Source organism: Kwoniella europaea, chromosome 2 (assembly GCF_036810445.1).
Source record: "Kwoniella europaea PYCC6329 chromosome 2, complete sequence".
In the NCBI taxonomy this organism is placed as follows: Eukaryota; Fungi; Basidiomycota; class Tremellomycetes; order Tremellales; family Cryptococcaceae; genus Kwoniella; species Kwoniella europaea.
Window position 1 is genome coordinate 2,624,740 of NC_089488.1, and position 16,147 is coordinate 2,640,886.

The window sequence follows — 16,147 nt, forward strand, 5'->3', positions numbered from 1 at the left end:
CTCCGATGGCAGCAAGGGGAGTTTACGGAATGCGACACTCAAATCACGTGACATGACAACTCACCTCGATCCGAATGACGGTCGTCCAACTTTTTCCGTCTCGCTATTGACATCATACGTACATACATACATATACATCGCTGCAATCCCACAGCGAACATGTTCAGACCACGCCCAGCGCAGCAGCCTGCTGCATCTGCGCATTCAGAAGCTGGACCATCTACGAATATCACCGTCGATTCTAATGTAGCTGACCAGACGAGCAATGTCACAACACCTCCTGTCCCAGGTCCTTCGGCCGAGGACCAATCGTTCGTGTCGAGGATCATGTCAGATAAGTAAGTTGGGATCTACGCTGATCATCGGAATGAAGCTGATCATAGACTTCATACAGTCCTTACTTCTCTGCCGGTGCAGGATTGATGGTATGTCCCCTCATCTGTCTCCATTTCGCCATGAAGGCCAAATATTGACTAGCCAACTCAGGGTATAGGAGTGGTCCTCACAGTGTTCAGACGAGGTCTCACTCTCGGGACAACCTTCGCTCAACGTAGGATGCTCGTAACTCTCGAAATACCTTCGAAAGACAGAGCGTACCCGTGGTTCTTAGAATGGATGGCAGCTCAGTCTGCTTCTCAAGTTGGGAAGGGCAAACGACCAATGGGATTTAGAAGTCATGAATTAGCTGTTGAGACTAGCTATAAGCAACATGAGAATGGAAGCTCCGAAGCCGTGTTTAACCTTGTTCCTGGACCTGGGACACATTACTTCAAGTACCATGGAACATGGTTTCAGGTGAGTGGACCATCGTCATTTCTCTCAGGTCTTTGATACGTTGGTTGGCCAACGTTGACGGGTTGATTTAGGTAAAACGAGAAAGAGATGCGAAACTTATGGATCTACATTCGGGCTCCCCTTGGGAAACACTCACTCTCACTACTCTATCGGCCTACCGACACCTATTCTCATCCCTTTTGACCGAAGCTAGAGCGTTGGCAGAAGCGTCTACTGAAGGGAAGACAGTTGTATATACAGCTTGGGGTGTCGAGTGGAGACCCTTCGGTAAACCGCGAAGTAGGAGGGAAATGGGTAGTGTCGTACTTGCGGAAGGTGTTTCGGAGAAGATCGAGAATGACTTAAGGAGTTTCTTGGGTAGAGGGAAATGGTATGCTGAAAGGGGTGAGCTTAGCTCTGCCAATTCAGTAAATTGAAGCAGATACGTCAGCTGACTCTGTGATAAATAGGTATACCGTATAGAAGAGGATACTTGTTGCATGGACCACCAGGATCGGGCAAAACATCTTTCATTCAAGCTTTAGCTGGATCATTACATTACAATATCTGTTTATTGAATCTTGCGGAAAGGGGATTGACCGATGACAAGTTGAATCACCTCTTGGGGCTGGTACCAGAAAGAAGTTTTATATTACTTGAAGATGTGGATTCGGCGTTTAGTAGGCGTGTACAGACGAGTGAGGATGGGTGAGTCGCTGCATATCAGTCCATGATGATGTATCGATCAAGTGCTCACTATTCGTCGGACTAGGTACAAATCATCCGTCACATTCTCTGGTCTGTTGAATGCCCTTGACGGTGTAGCTTCTTCGGAAGAGAGGATAATCTTCATGACAACGAATCATTATGAGCGACTGGACCCAGCGTTGATCCGACCAGGCCGAGTGGACATCCATGAATTGCTGGATGATGCGGCTGGCGAACAAGCCAAGAGGTTATTCGTCAAGTTCTACGGGAACTCTACTACCGTAAATCCGGAAGGCGAAGAGAAAGGAAGGATATTGAGGGAAGGTGAAACTCCCTTGACGGATGAGGAGGTAGAGGCATTGGGTAATGAAGTAAAACAAATCGTAGAGGATGAGAGAAGTCAGGGAAAGACGATAAGTATGGCTAGTCTACAGGGGTTGTTCATACGTACGGGCGCGAAAGAGAGTTTGGGTGGAATTAGGGAGTTATGTAGATCGAAAGGACAAGAAGGAGTGTAATGCAACATGCATCGTGCTGCGCCATAACCGAGACTGACCTCATTGAAATGGTCTGCTGCACTGATGGGTAATTTTGACGATGGAATGTCGCCACTGACATGCCTTGGACTGACGGACGCTTAGCTTCGCTTACGAGCTAGGTGTGTGTGTCCAGAGTGATACCTCAAGAAGGCGAACAGCGGTGTATCCTTTGTGTAAGTCCCTATGTTGCCTAATATGACATATCACTCAAGTTGCAGCTTACAGCTTTCAATTGGTCTATGTAAGTATCATTTCAATTTCATTTCATCCGACTGTTTGCCACTCCGTTTTAACATTACCTCGCATACATCGGAAACCGGTATCAATTGTCCTAAAACCACTACGATGTCGGCTAATGATGGGTCTCCTCACAAGCCGACGATCATGATTACTCTATGACCCGAGTGGACGAAGATAAGGCTAATGGTAGTAGACTCCGTCTGTACAGATTCTTCGAGCCAGATGGTACAGTCCTTGAACCGAATCATCCTACTGTCGGCTCAATCCAAGCTCGATGGTATAACACTTTCCTCAAGCATGAAAGCTCTCACAATCCCATGTCACTTCATTACACTTCAGCATACCAGAAGAAGTTCACTGATGATAGAAATACGGCTGATGAGGAGTTTAATAGACTTGTGAGAGGTATGGCTGCAGATCTGAATGGTAATGGCGAACTTCCTTTTCACGTGTATGTGCTGGATGACGAGGAAAGTATACGATTATGAAAGACCACCAAACGTTCAAGTGCCACTACACGTACTTAAAACTCCGAAGCTGCATCAGGGCCTACAGCGGGTGAGGGGAGAGTAGAGCATGGCGAGATCAGTTCTGTAGTGTTGGATCGGACCCAGGTAGGATGGTGGTCTGCAGTGGCGAGTGAGGATGGTGACACCCTGGAATGATCATGCTCTAGGTGAAGCTGATCAAGGTGCAGGTCAACAATATAATGCCTAAGCCTTGTATGTAGTCGATCCAGCACTCTCGCAATACATATCAACATACTATTATGCCAGAGGTCTCGCTGGACACATATGGCCGCCATCCCAAAATGCCCCTTTTTCGCTGCCCCTGTGTAAGATGATCGGTCAAATGGGGTTTTAATCAAATGAACTTTTGCTTCAAAGCCCAAAAGAAGGGCACGAAGTTCTGTGCTTCTGAGTTGTCCATATAATACTACTGAAATGTATACCGGTCGACGACAAGAAACGTTCAATTGCCTCACTTCCGGTGTCGATGAGGCTGATCTTCTTGAAGCCAAAGCAGAACTTCGAGGATGGTTCGATCACGTTGTGACGACCAACTCCGATGCCAATACCTTATATCACAGTCACATCACTTATGGATCTTCCCGACCTAGCGCAGCTCAAAGTGCTTTACAATCGATCCTTGCCACGGCTGCTTTATACCATAACGGAGATAATCCAGGTTGCAAATATCAATTCTTCACCGATTGATAACTCTCCGGCTTGATACAGTGAGCCGTCTCCCGTGAATGAGTAGTTATGGACATGAGCATGATATGTCTCATGCTTTCTCAATCATGATTTTCTCAAGTTATGCATATTCATCGTGTTGATTAGACTTATCTCGATCTTCTTGCATGCTCTCCACTGCCTTACTGATCTCCCAACATTTCCGAAGACCTTGATATGACCTGTGAAGCTACGTTGGCTACTGACCTCCTCCTAACTCCGGAAGGAGACAATCCTTCGTGTCACCCAAGGACTCTCTCGGTCCAATGATGAAGTAAGCTTCATTCACACTGCCATCAGTCAACGTAGAAGGGTTATTCCAAAGTCAGAAAGCGGTGCTGAGCAGTAGCTCTACGAATACATCGATTACCGAATCTTTTCATCTGGTCGAAGCCAACGTGTCAGATCTTTTCAACATGTGATCACTCGATTGATCATGTTGTGCTTCCAATGTTCGACTTCGATTTTCAGGTTCCAATTCCAATTAGGAATGTTGCGAAGATCTACCTACAAGCAGACGGTACATATAGCTTTTAAGCACTTAACCTCTTCTCCTCGTTGCAGTACCTGATTCGACCTGAGTGCTCGATATACAACATGTCTTTCTCACACACTGCTCGATCCTCTACCGGACCCATCACATTAAGGTTTGAAGCTACCATAATCACCGACACCACAAGTGGTGAACGCACCGCGCGATTGTACTGTAACACGTCAGATGCTGCTCAACATGACATCGACCACGCTACGCGAGAAATAAAGGGTTATTTCAATTCGATCATTCTCGGTGATCCTGATAATCACGAGTTATACAACGTTCAGATGCGTCAAGGAAAAGGCTGCGTTCAGATGGCGCATACCACCATTGCTACGGTACTTTCTATGGCTGCCGAGACGCATAATCAAGAGGCAGGAGACATTTGTCAATATATCCTTTCAACCTGATCAGCTAAAGAGACCATTTCACGGACTGAGAAGCTGAACAATGGAGTGTTCGTATATCAGTCGCTTATACAGTAATGGGAGATGTCATACATGAATAACGTATGTAAATCGCCACCCTCTGCGAGTCGCAGTATGCAAACATACATCTCCAAAGATTGCCATCAACATCATTTAGTACCACGTACCAACATGTATGGGTGTTAAGTCATACTGAGTGACCTAAGCACACCCACACCGGGTCTGAGCGCGCAAGTTGTCAATCACTCAGTCATATCAACAATCTCTCGGCATTCCTATAAAAAGCCTTTCCCCCTTTGCAAAAACGCCACTTATCCTTTGAACAACCGGAGCACGTAACTTTGTTCATACCAGCCGAACGCCACCTTTTGGCGTTTTCTTATTTCGTTTTCAGCCAGGTACAGAAGAGAACGTACGGTATGAATTTGCCCATGATCATACGAGTTTGTGTGCATGTAGGAATCGGACTAATTCGATAGGCTGATTTGATGACCTACTCACCTTGTGCTCGCTTAAAGAAGCGCGTTGAGCGCTTTGTATCTACTTTTATTGAGTGTGTTGTTGTCCAAAGCTGGATAACGAGATTTTAGATGGCTACGATAGGAAAAACTGACGCCACCGATGATGTACTTTGATGAATGCGGTCAACAGGTTCGTCCCGTCCTATCTTATCAAGCCTCTCGAAATGATGCTCCTCCGACAGTCACAGCATGCAAGACTGCAATATATGACCGATGAAAATATCGTGTTTTGGATTCGACAAGGAAGTTGCGGATACCGACGTCGTTGCATAGCAGCACGGTCATGGAGAGGAATATGTTCTATTTGTTTCAACCCCTTCTCACACAGGCACAAAGGGGGAAAGTTCGAGCCTTTCTCAAAGAAACCAATCCGGTTTCTGAAATACGATCTTCAGAATGATCGTCGTCAAGAACTGTATTCGATGTCGGGAAGGCGTTTTCCCCCCAATTCCTGAACTTTACATCACGCTACAGTAAGTTGGGTCGAGAAACAAAGGAGGACTGAACAAAATCTAATCCAACTCGGACCTGGGTCCTGATTCAACTCAACCTCCTTCTCTTCACTTGGACCAGGTATGTGTGTCACCGGATATGCAGGAGCCGAGATGAGAATGCATTCGTGTTCATCATACTGCGTTGTCGATCACTGCGAGTTCCTGTTTTGGCTTTTGAGGTGACTTGAATCATTCCGGGGATCATCCTTCATGAACAGCACCCCAGATGTGTGAACATGGAACAATTTGCTTTTGGACGATGACCGGAATTTTCGGAAATTTAATTTGGTAGGGCTTAAGCCATCATAACGTGAGAAAAGACAATTTGCCATATGATCGACACGCTCTCATAGTTTAGTGCCTTATCATACACCGAGTTCGAGTGTCCTCTTCTCATCCCCAGCAGGCAGTAGTAGGTCAGGGAAGATAAAAACAAAGTTAGACAAAATATTCCCGAGTCAGTCAGTTTAGCTTGCTACTCAAGCTAGCATCTAGCCACAACAGGACTACAGTTGGTGCTGGTTCCTTGGCGTTCAAGGTAACGCATGCTTCTCGTTTATAAATACATCGATGGATCTCTGCTTTCCTCTTAAGATGTTGATTGCATGTTCATTCAGGTCCCTCCTTGGAAAGAACTGTCAAGGATACCGTCGTACGTCCCTATGTATATGTGCATGTAAAGGTTTAGTCCCAGCTCGTATGACTAACAGGTCTAAATTGAATATAAAGCCCCCTCCTTGATCTGTCCTAGTGTTCAACCATCCCACCCCATTCTCACACCAAGATCATCGCTAGATCCCACAACTCATCATTCATTCGGCGACGACGACCTCTTTCTATCGCTTGAGTAGGCGGGTTTTGAAGGCTTAGGCTCGGACCCGTGTTCCTGTTGCACCAATCAAACATCCCAGCATACTACCCATCAATCTAACCTATTCGGGCAATTCCGAATGAAGCAAAGCACGAGTGCGTGATCGGATCGGCGTATCATAGAGAGAGAAAGAGCATCGCGTTCATCTGTTTTGGTTTAAATTACTAGTGGATAAATAATTAGGGCTTAATTTAGCACTAAATGTAAGTGCATCTGGTGCATCTCGCAAGTGAAACCATCCATCTATCTCCCTCTCTCCACTTCTTGGTCATTCCTTTCTTTTCATATGCCGTGATCATTTCACAACATCATGTAGCGTCACTCTGCATCGCTAAAAACAGTGAATATGCATGTATCACCATTATCCACCAACACTAGTTTAGCCTTCTTCTTCATTCCAGACCCACTCACACCACACTCGTCGTCCATTCATTCATTTCAACACTTTACATTTCTGTCTCGACCAAGCTAGTTAGTTAGCCAATGGATACCCGTAGCTAACATCTCAATTTGTACCTGTACTTTCTTACTTTTCATTGTTCTTATTTGTATTCAATCCATCATCATCATCGTCAACACCGAACAACGACATGATTTAATCGCCAAACAAGATCATCGAGCTGACGATATATACAATCTCCCATCATTCATATATCCATTCAGTACAGTACAGTCACTCAAACCTGGTCAATCCTTCTTAACTCAAGCTGCATCGCATCGGTCCAACTTTAAATCCCACTTGTTTCGTTTCACAACTTACAGCAATCGAAACTCAAAAAATCCAAAAAACCCATCTTAGTCGAGGAACTAGAGTGAAATTCTAGTCTGCCCAAGCTACTCCAACTAAAATCAAAATACAAAAGCAAGCATTCCCCCTTCGACCAGCCCATCTTCGTTCTTCATGCGAATCGAATCATTAGCAATCCCCTTCATGCAGTGAAATCAATAGACACAGGGAGCAATGCTCGAATTATACTTGACGCCGAAACAAGGAAATGTCAGTGGGAGATTCTTCCCTCATACAGGTAAGCTCTTTGCGCCCGGCCTTCAACAACTGCTATGTGCTGACTATATCCATCGACAGGACACCTCGGTGTGACCCCGGTGGTCATCTCAGGCAAAGTTGGCACTCGACTTCCGGAGGTATGTGAGCCTCTAGGTGTCAAGTCCATCACCTTAGGTATCAGATGTACCGAGACTGCAGGAAATGGTGTTAGTCAGGTACTTTGGGAGAAGAAGAATGTTTTGTTAACTGCTCCGGACGATGAAGAATATCTGGAGATGGGAGATTGGGACTCAATGTTCAAGACGACCATCCCTGTCGATGCTATCGATATGGCAAGGAGTACGATGTGTATCCCCGAATACAAGGTAGTATGGAGAATGGAAGTCGTCATCGAACATCGACCGATACCATACGTTGGTACCTCCATAGCCAAGGCTTTCGCTCTCAACTTGCACAGTCATCGATCGCCTGCCATTCGGCCCATGTCACCTCCCTCACCTTACACTCTCGGCTCCGAATCTTACACTTCTAATATCACCGTCTCTGCTCAGCCTGGCGCTTTCGGACCTGGTGATTCTTTTCCAGTGTATGTGCAAGTCAAACCTCTCGACCCTCACACAACAGTCAAGAAAGCTTCTGTTTACCTTGAAAGACAGATGGAAGTCACCAACACCAGATCTGTCTCTCCACAATCTCAACATCGTTTATCGTCCATCTTCCGTTCTTCGCACAACCCCCATCAACGTCTACCTGAACCTCAGGAAATCGTCTTATCGAGAAAAGATAAGCTCGCCGAGGCTTCAGGAAGCAACATCGTAGTAGACAAGAGCGGGACGTCTTGGTGTCAAATGGAAATATCCCTACCTCAGCGCCATGGCAAATGGGATCTGGGAGAGACACATTCCACCAAACTAGTGTCGCTCTCGTACGTTCTCAAAGCGACCGTTACGCTTAAATCCGACAAATCACGCTCATCCAGGTCATTCACCTGCTCTCCCGTACCGATGGTCATAGCCTCAACGTCGACCGAAGATAGGGCAGCTGCTGTCAAGTCCATCGACTCACATCAGAAAAAGAGACATCGGAGTTCTCGAAGGGGACTATATATGCACGAAGGCAATGTGGATGTCAGTGATCCTTCCCTCGGGGAGCCTACACCTATATACACTTCCGTCAAGGGCATCGCGACAGATGTCAAACCAATCTTATTACCTTCGAATCATCCCGCACAATCACAGAATATCCAATTCATCTTCCCCTCACCACCACCGTACGCCTCAAAGCCTATGGCAGTCGCGTCTCTCCTCAACCCTGCATCTTCATCCACCTCACCATCCGCATCTACCTCGACATTACTTACTCCACCACCTACACGACGCGGCTTGGACTCAGAGGCCACCAACCTACTCCGGGCATTCCAATCTACCGGTCGAAGGATATCGACCACTACTTCAGAAGAAGATGAAGTACAACCATCGAGGAGTAAACAGAAATTACGTGCGGATCGAGAAGGTAACGACAGAAGAGCCGAATTCGCTACGTTACCTCTACCCTCCCTAGACGCGCTGGGTTCGGGTCTACCATATGTGCCAGATGACGACCGACGTAGATCCCGACCGCGTACTGCCCCTATTCATTCTACATTCTCGATGAACATCCCTCCGCCACTTTCTGGTCATTTGTCTATACCGAGTGGTACTTTTGGATTAGGTCCCAGACCGATGACTTCGATGGCTAGGATGGGCAGCGATCAATCGCTGTCTAGGTCATTCGAAGATCGACCAGGGAATGAAGAGGGTTCATTCGCATTTGCTTTCTCCGGTACGAATTCGCCTTCATCAAGTAAACAATAACAATAATACATTAACCCATAACGACCATCAATCTCACGAATCCGGATTCATAAGCATTTCAAACAGGACAATTGGTATATGCGCTCTATAATACAGGGCTGTAGTGTAGGAAAAAAGGATAGACCCAGTAGAAATTCATACAATACCAGGCAAAAACTCTCATCATGGCATTTTTTTCTCTCTCCACATTTTCGATATGTCTGCATTTAGGGTAGAATCAGTGTAGTAGATATCAACAGTAGCATTATCATGTATTCACTATTGTCATCGTATACTTGTTATCTCAGTATCAGTGTGGTTGTGGAGTCGTGAAATCAACAAGTCGAGTTGCGGACAACCTCCACTTCGCGTCGATTCGTCGAATGAGACTTGAGAAGACAATGTCGCTGTTACTTTTCCAAACTTCATCTCAAAAGGAACAATCATTGACTAATAGTCTGAGTTACATATAGATCCTAATTCCCACATCGGCTCGATACAAGATGTTCGGCCGAGATTCCCCTGCTCGACCATCAATGCGTGAACAGATTGCAGCGAAACGAGCCGAGTATCAGCAATCCCCAGCTGCAAGGCGTATAGCAGCTTCCAACGCCTCTGCTTCGGCCGCTTCGGCAGGCTATGGATCGCCCGCACCCGCCTCGAGAGGTGGGAGAAATATCGGTGGGAGGGGGGAAGATGATGGTGCGTTGGCTGATAAGACTGTTGAAGGGCAGATCAAGAAATCCATCAGGTCTGGTATGTTCTCCAAACAATTGTCAAGGAAAAGGCGGACTCCGTTGACAGCTTATCGTTCTTCTCCTGCATTAATTGGTGTGGATGATAGGTAAACTCGATCTGTGCTCCCTATCCGTTGGGGCTATACCTCCAGAGGTATATACCACCCTCCTAGGTATACCCTCCGAAGATCTCTCTTCACCTCCACCCAAGGAAATACCTTCTTCGGATATACCAAAAGGAAGCGTGTTAGACCCAAACTCCACACCTCCCAAGGGTCTATCAAGAGACGAAGAGAGAAGTTTGGTATTTGGTAGTAAAGCTGCACCAAGGACGAAGGAATGGGTGGAACCCGAAGAATTGACTAGTTTTAGGATCTCGGAAAATAGGTTGCAGAGGATCGAAAGGGAGATAGGGATGTTTGGGGCTTTGGAGAGATTGGATGTGAGTTGGTCATGTCTTAAAAAAAGAGGCATTGGGTGTCTCCTGTCTTTATCTGAGCTTCTGTGCCTCTATTTTACGGTCTACAGCTGATCAGGATTGATTATGGTAATTAGCTAAGTCGGAACCAGCTCAAGGAATTACCTGATAGTATAGCCGATCTTCTCAGATTGACCAGTCTGGATTTATCGTGAGGATGATATAGCTCAATGATCGATATGTGTCCTTCAAAGCTGATCTATCAACTCTCATAACCTATAGAGGAAACTCGTTCACCTCCCTATCACCGGCTATCCTCGTTCTTCCCGCTCTTCAAGTCCTTGATATTTCCCACAATGCCATACATACACTATCATTTGCTAATCCAGTTGGACCCTCCGAAGATGGTTTAGCATACGGCGCAGGATTCTTCACTACCTCTTTCGAACGTCAAGCTCAACTCAAGATGAAAAGACCCATCTTGCCTGTACTTCGATCATTCAACTTGGGTTTCAACAAATTGACCGTAGCCGGGTTAGCAGAACTGGCTAAAATCAAATTACAAGCTATGAGAGTTATGAACCTTGAAAACAACTTGTTCCAGGGTGTATTGGATTACGAACAAAGTGGTTTAGATGATAAATCTATGCCTATACTGGCTTCTTTGGTTTTATGTAGGAATACCAATCTTAGGGGTGTCATTGGGAATTTGGCTGAAAGTGCTAAAGTCGATTTGAGTGGATGTAACATTCGAGAAGGTACACCTCAACCTCAAAGTCAAGCTTCGTCTTCCTCCAACGATCCTATCGCACCTAATCCTCAAGTAGCTCTGGATGCAGGGATAAAAGGGAAATCAGAAAAACCTATACCTAATCCCGATCTGACCTTGGTCTATCGAACACTTCCAGCAGCTACGTTTGATTCTGAACCGTTACCTGTCGATTTCGATATTTACCTACCATCCAAAACATGTTCATCTAAGAAAGGTCATCCTTTGGTAATCTGGTTCCATGGTGGTGGGTTACTACAAGGTAATAAAGAGAATCTTCCACCTCATTTTAGGAGATTACCCGATTACCCTTTCTCCTCAGATGGACGAGAAGAGGAGAATGTGGTGGTCATATCGCCAAATTACAGATTATCACCTCAAAGTCCCATCTTGGATATATTAGATGATATAAACCAATTATTGGTATATGTCAGAACCAAATTGAATGATAGATTAGTGAAAGAAGGAAAAGGAGAAAATCTTATAGATACGACAAGGATTTGTTTATCAGGTGGATCTGCCGGTGGATACCTTGCGCTGATTGCTGGATTGAACGTACCGAAGAATTGTACGGATGAAGAAGTTGGTGGATATAGGGGTTTGCAAGATAAGAATGGGATAAAGTGTTTGGCACCGTTTTATCCTATTACGGATCTGACTGATGAGTTCTGGAGTACCGAGACGGACCCTGTACCGTGGAAAGGGACTAGGTGAGTTATATTTTCAGAAAGATCACTTTGGTATTGATGAAGCTCGAGCATGAAATATGTGTTTTTGTTGGAGGATCATTTACTGATACTCAATCATTCACTCTTTCCTTAGCGTTCCTCATTCCGATGCTAAACCTCACCTCAACCCCAAATCACCACCAATCTGTACTGCCCTCTCTGGTGGACCTCGATCGATCCTCTATCCTTATATGCTCCAGCACGGCCTATTCCCTGGTCTGCTATTCCAAACTCAGAAATCGATCGGATACGGCCTAGACGCCTTCCGTCCTACACCTTTATCACTCTCTATCCCACATCGTAATGACCTTTCGAAATCCAAAGGTCTACTCGAACATGTTCCGATATACTTCGTATATGGGACTATAGACGATAAAGTCCAGCCTATGCCTACTACTCTCAAGTCGTTTGAAGGGCTGAAAGGAGAGTTTACAGTGGAGAAAGTAGAAGGGGGCGATCATGCGTTTGATGAGGATCCGGAGATTGAGTGTGAAGAGTTCAGAGAATGGTTGGGAAAGACGTTGATCTGAGTAAAGCGCGTACTTCATGAAGAAGGAGGAGAGGGGGTCGAAGCGATCTGATGGGTAAACCGACTTTTGTTGTTCATCAGGATTGAGTTATAGATGCTATGAGCGCAAGGTATAATGGGCAGAAAGTATAATCATATTTCGTGAAATGCATGGATCAATCATATTCTACAATTATTTTCATCTGGTTTCGAAATATTCAAGAGAAATGTACCGTCAATACTACTATTAAACTCGTCATGTCGTTTCTTCCTTAACCGCTTTCTTCTTCCGTCTTATGTCTTTTTCCTTCGATATCTGCATCTACATCGACTTCGCCATCGTTACCATCTTCCCTCTGAGGTTGGATTTATTAGGTACCAACTGATCGATAAGCTGTCTTTTACTCATACCGAGCTATTTTGAAATACCGTGCAACCTCTCGTCAGCTCTATCCAGCTTACTGTAGGGGAATACCGGGAATGATCGTTAATTACTCACTTTGTTGGCGAGTTCATCGAGATTAGCATTTTTATACCCTACAGCTATAATCTCATCTACAAATAAAGCTCTTTTGTCTCCATCCCATCATACTCCATTGACATTGGTACCTGTAGCTGCAGCTGCAGTTGATCCACGTTCGGACTTCATTTGGGACTTTTTAGGTGAGGGTGTTTTGGATTTGATACCTTTGTTTTCATTGTCAAGTTTGGATTTCTTGGGATTGATCTCGCTGAACTGGGAGGTGATGAGAAGATGGGTTTGATATCTTGACTTTCACCGAGAGAGGGTGAATAGTTTGATGGATTATCGATATCGGTGTCGGTATCGTTTGAAGAGGTGTACGATGGTGGGGATCGTTTCATTTCGTCGACAAGCACACTTGAGTCGTAGAATTGAGATAGGTAGTTGACAGTATCAAGTAGAGCAGCAGAGCGGAGTAGATAAATTGTGGTACGATTTTGATTTTGGATGGAAATAGAAGAAGTGAAGAAGAATAAGTGAATTGCCAATTTTAGAGTCACCGATGTCAGAATGTACATATACTGCAGGTCAGATCGTTAGAGAGGGTAAGACGAAAGGTAAGTTGATGTCATTTGGTCAGTTGATTGATATCAGTAGTCGACGACAGCAGTCTGCTTGACGACCATCAGACAGGGAATCACTAACTGAGCTGACGAGAGGTCAACTTGACTTCGTTATTGATCAGCTCACATTATTTATCCAACATCGCGAATAGCAAAGACGAAGAGTTAGATCAATACCATGCATGTCTATCTGTATATGATTACAGTGATGATGGGATGTTGAGACGTGATCTTCACTCTCCTCTGACAGCAGTAACAGCAATACTTCTAAAATTCTTTCTACCCGTAGTAAGCTGGTTGATGAGTTGACGTTTACTCAATCCCAGCTGCGTTTTGGTCATATTATCTCGTCAGCTCAGCTTACATTGAAAGGACGGGTAAGTTTCCTAGCTAATTCACCTCTTGAGCCATATCATCCAGATTAGCAGCCTTATACCCCAGAGCTATGATGTGATCCATAAACTTCTCTCGTTTCTCTGCAGTCCATTCACCATTGAAGCCACCACCAGTTGGGGAAGATCCAACCTTGGTCTTCTTCTTGGGAGATGTGGAAGGGGTCGATGTACCTTGTTTTTCGTTCTTCGATTCGCCCTTCTCGGGAGTGCTGGTATTGTTTTGGAAAGGTTTGACGTCTTCTTCCAAACCGGCAAAAGGTGAAGAGCTAGATGATCGTTTCATTATGCTTGATTGGTTGGTCAGCTGACGAAATGACAGGGACGGCATTAGCATCTGATCTGGTGTCTGACATCCGGTGAATCAGACAAATGGAGCTGAGAGGTGTGTGGTACACTCACAGGAATGGATAGGTACAACGTGAAATTGGGAAGATGAGGCTGCTAAGAAGAGGAAGAAAAAGAAGAAGTAAAGAGAAGCCTTTCTACTCTGTGCCGCCATATAGCTATAGACCGGTTGATCATGAGGCCCGATTCGTCTCGATTGATTGATTGATCGATCGATCTGCGCCCTATCCCTATCCTCTCCAATACCTCCACCAACCCATCGGACCACCCTTGAGCACTTCAAACCATACTTCCTCTATCAATGCACCACTAAGCCAATGCATGTTGATATCGGGTTCCGTGCCTCTTCCGATTCTACACATCTGCCATTCATGCCATAATGTCGATATTCCAGCACCTACTAGCTTGATCCCTTCTTTAGGATCTGATCCACCCAATATGATCTTCATCAAGTCCGATCCGGGTATAGGGTATCCTCCCACTCTAGCTTCTCCATCTCCTAATTTGGAATTGAGGATGATCTCATTAGGTAATTGAGGGAAGAGACACGCTGGTCTTCCGATCCCTACCAAATCACACGCTCGTTCATTCAGCGAAGAAGCTATCACTTGTCGATCGTGTAAACCCCCTGTCAAGATTATAGCTGGACCTGTAGGTGGAGGAGGTAAAGAAGGTAAGAGAGAGGTTGTAAAATGAGCAAAGAGCGATTGGCGCGAAGAGGTTCTGAGAGATTCGGGTGAAGCGAATGCGGGTGATGAGTAGGTTCCACCGGATATTTCAATTATATCCAACAGAGACCACGAAACGAGCGTTTTGATAATGTCGTTAGCTTGTTCTTCATCAAGACCTATACATCGAGATCATCAGTAATTGGATTTTTCAATATGTATAATGGCATGTTGATTGGACTTACCGCCTTGCACGAAGTCTGAACAATTGACTTTGACCGCTTTGATAAACCTTTTTTCGGTATTGTCGTGAATACCCTTGAGGATCAGGTAAAGTAGGTGTAATCGTAGTGGAATACTTCCAGGTACATCGGGTAAAGGTTTTGGATCTGGATTGGTCTACATATCCAATCAGCAAATGGTGCATCATGGTAGCAGGCAGGAAGAACCACGTACTAGAGGGGATAGATACTCGGCCAGTAAATATCCATGAGCGGAATGCAATTGCACTCCGTCCCAGCCGGATCTCTCAGCCAGCACAGCAGCATCCACGAACTTGTTCACTATCTCCATCCATCCGTTGATATTGACGATCCGACAAGATTTGGTAGGCCACATCACATGACTCCATAACCATCCTACTGGACCTTCCGAGACGGTAGGTCTATCCTCGCATGGTGCGATTGCTGATTCCCATGGCCAACGAGATAGGTTGATCGTCGAAGACGATTGAAGGCCAGGATGGGATATCTGCATGAGCAGCAGAGGACTAGAGGAAGCGGAATGTACGCTCGAAGCGAGCTGGGTATAAGCTTGTAGAGTCGAGGGATGGGAGGGAAGAGTGAGGTCGTGAGGTGATGCCAGTTGACGAGGATCGATCTGAACGTTTCCTGTAAAGCTAATTTCAGTCATTGATCGTGGTGGCAGTATGAGAAGTGAGCAAGGAAAGCTAACCAGATATGATGATACCCCAACCACCTTCTGCCCATCGTCTGTACAAGTTGAGATGACCTTCCCGCGGTGTACCTCCTCCTAGACCTATACCCTCGGCCATGGCTGCCTGGAGGAAGAGCAGAAGTATAATTAGTTGATGATCATGGTCGTTGACGGTAATAGCTTACTTTGACCAGTCGATTCGGTATTACCACTCCGTTTGGCAGTGCGAGAGGGGAAGAGATCACCTTGATCTCATCTTGGCTGTCGTTGGTGGGATGTCCATTTGAAATCGCCATCATGCACGACCAAAGTATACTGGGCTTCCTTCTCACCCACACGTTCCTTCTTTACTCGGTCGTGATATGGCTCTAAGA

At 45.5% G+C, this 16,147-nt stretch overlaps 7 protein-coding genes across 7 annotated transcripts; 4 read left to right on the forward strand and 3 right to left on the reverse strand.

Moving 5' to 3' along the window:
• Positions 1–159: 159 nt before the first annotated feature.
• On the forward strand, positions 160–2,000 carry V865_007332 (uncharacterized protein; the record flags this gene model as incomplete). The annotated part of the gene is made up of 6 exons (XM_066231080.1): positions 160–338; positions 395–425; positions 487–795; positions 867–1,179; positions 1,245–1,482; positions 1,547–2,000. 6 exons carry the CDS (start codon positions 160–162, stop codon positions 1,998–2,000), a joined length of 1,524 nt encoding a protein of 507 aa, XP_066087177.1.
• A 1,205-nt stretch (positions 2,001–3,205) lies between these two features.
• V865_007333 (uncharacterized protein) lies at positions 3,206–3,478 on the forward strand (the record flags this gene model as incomplete). Its single annotated transcript, XM_066231081.1, has 1 exon — positions 3,206–3,478. The coding sequence occupies one exon, from the start codon at positions 3,206–3,208 to the stop codon at positions 3,476–3,478; it is 273 nt and encodes a 90-aa protein (XP_066087178.1).
• A 3,828-nt stretch (positions 3,479–7,306) lies between these two features.
• Positions 7,307–9,204, forward strand: V865_007334 (uncharacterized protein; the record flags this gene model as incomplete). The annotated part of the gene is made up of 2 exons (XM_066231082.1): positions 7,307–7,370; positions 7,430–9,204. The coding sequence occupies 2 exons, from the start codon at positions 7,307–7,309 to the stop codon at positions 9,202–9,204; spliced, it is 1,839 nt and encodes a 612-aa protein (XP_066087179.1).
• A 482-nt stretch (positions 9,205–9,686) lies between these two features.
• Positions 9,687–12,365, forward strand: V865_007335 (uncharacterized protein; the record flags this gene model as incomplete). Its single annotated transcript, XM_066231083.1, has 5 exons — positions 9,687–9,939; positions 10,028–10,362; positions 10,476–10,549; positions 10,621–11,817; positions 11,930–12,365. 5 exons carry the CDS (start codon positions 9,687–9,689, stop codon positions 12,363–12,365), a joined length of 2,295 nt encoding a protein of 764 aa, XP_066087180.1.
• A 300-nt stretch (positions 12,366–12,665) lies between these two features.
• On the reverse strand, positions 12,666–13,207 carry V865_007336 (uncharacterized protein; the record flags this gene model as incomplete). Its single annotated transcript, XM_066231084.1, has 3 exons — positions 12,666–12,758; positions 12,843–12,898; positions 13,000–13,207. The coding sequence occupies 3 exons, from the start codon at positions 13,205–13,207 to the stop codon at positions 12,666–12,668; spliced, it is 357 nt and encodes a 118-aa protein (XP_066087181.1).
• A 455-nt stretch (positions 13,208–13,662) lies between these two features.
• On the reverse strand, positions 13,663–14,107 carry V865_007337 (uncharacterized protein; the record flags this gene model as incomplete). Its single annotated transcript, XM_066231085.1, has 2 exons — positions 13,663–13,755; positions 13,829–14,107. The coding sequence occupies 2 exons, from the start codon at positions 14,105–14,107 to the stop codon at positions 13,663–13,665; spliced, it is 372 nt and encodes a 123-aa protein (XP_066087182.1).
• A 292-nt stretch (positions 14,108–14,399) lies between these two features.
• Positions 14,400–16,069, reverse strand: V865_007338 (uncharacterized protein; the record flags this gene model as incomplete). Its single annotated transcript, XM_066231086.1, has 5 exons — positions 14,400–15,016; positions 15,083–15,236; positions 15,294–15,727; positions 15,792–15,897; positions 15,959–16,069. The coding sequence occupies 5 exons, from the start codon at positions 16,067–16,069 to the stop codon at positions 14,400–14,402; spliced, it is 1,422 nt and encodes a 473-aa protein (XP_066087183.1).
• Between the last annotated feature and the right edge of the window lie 78 nt (positions 16,070–16,147).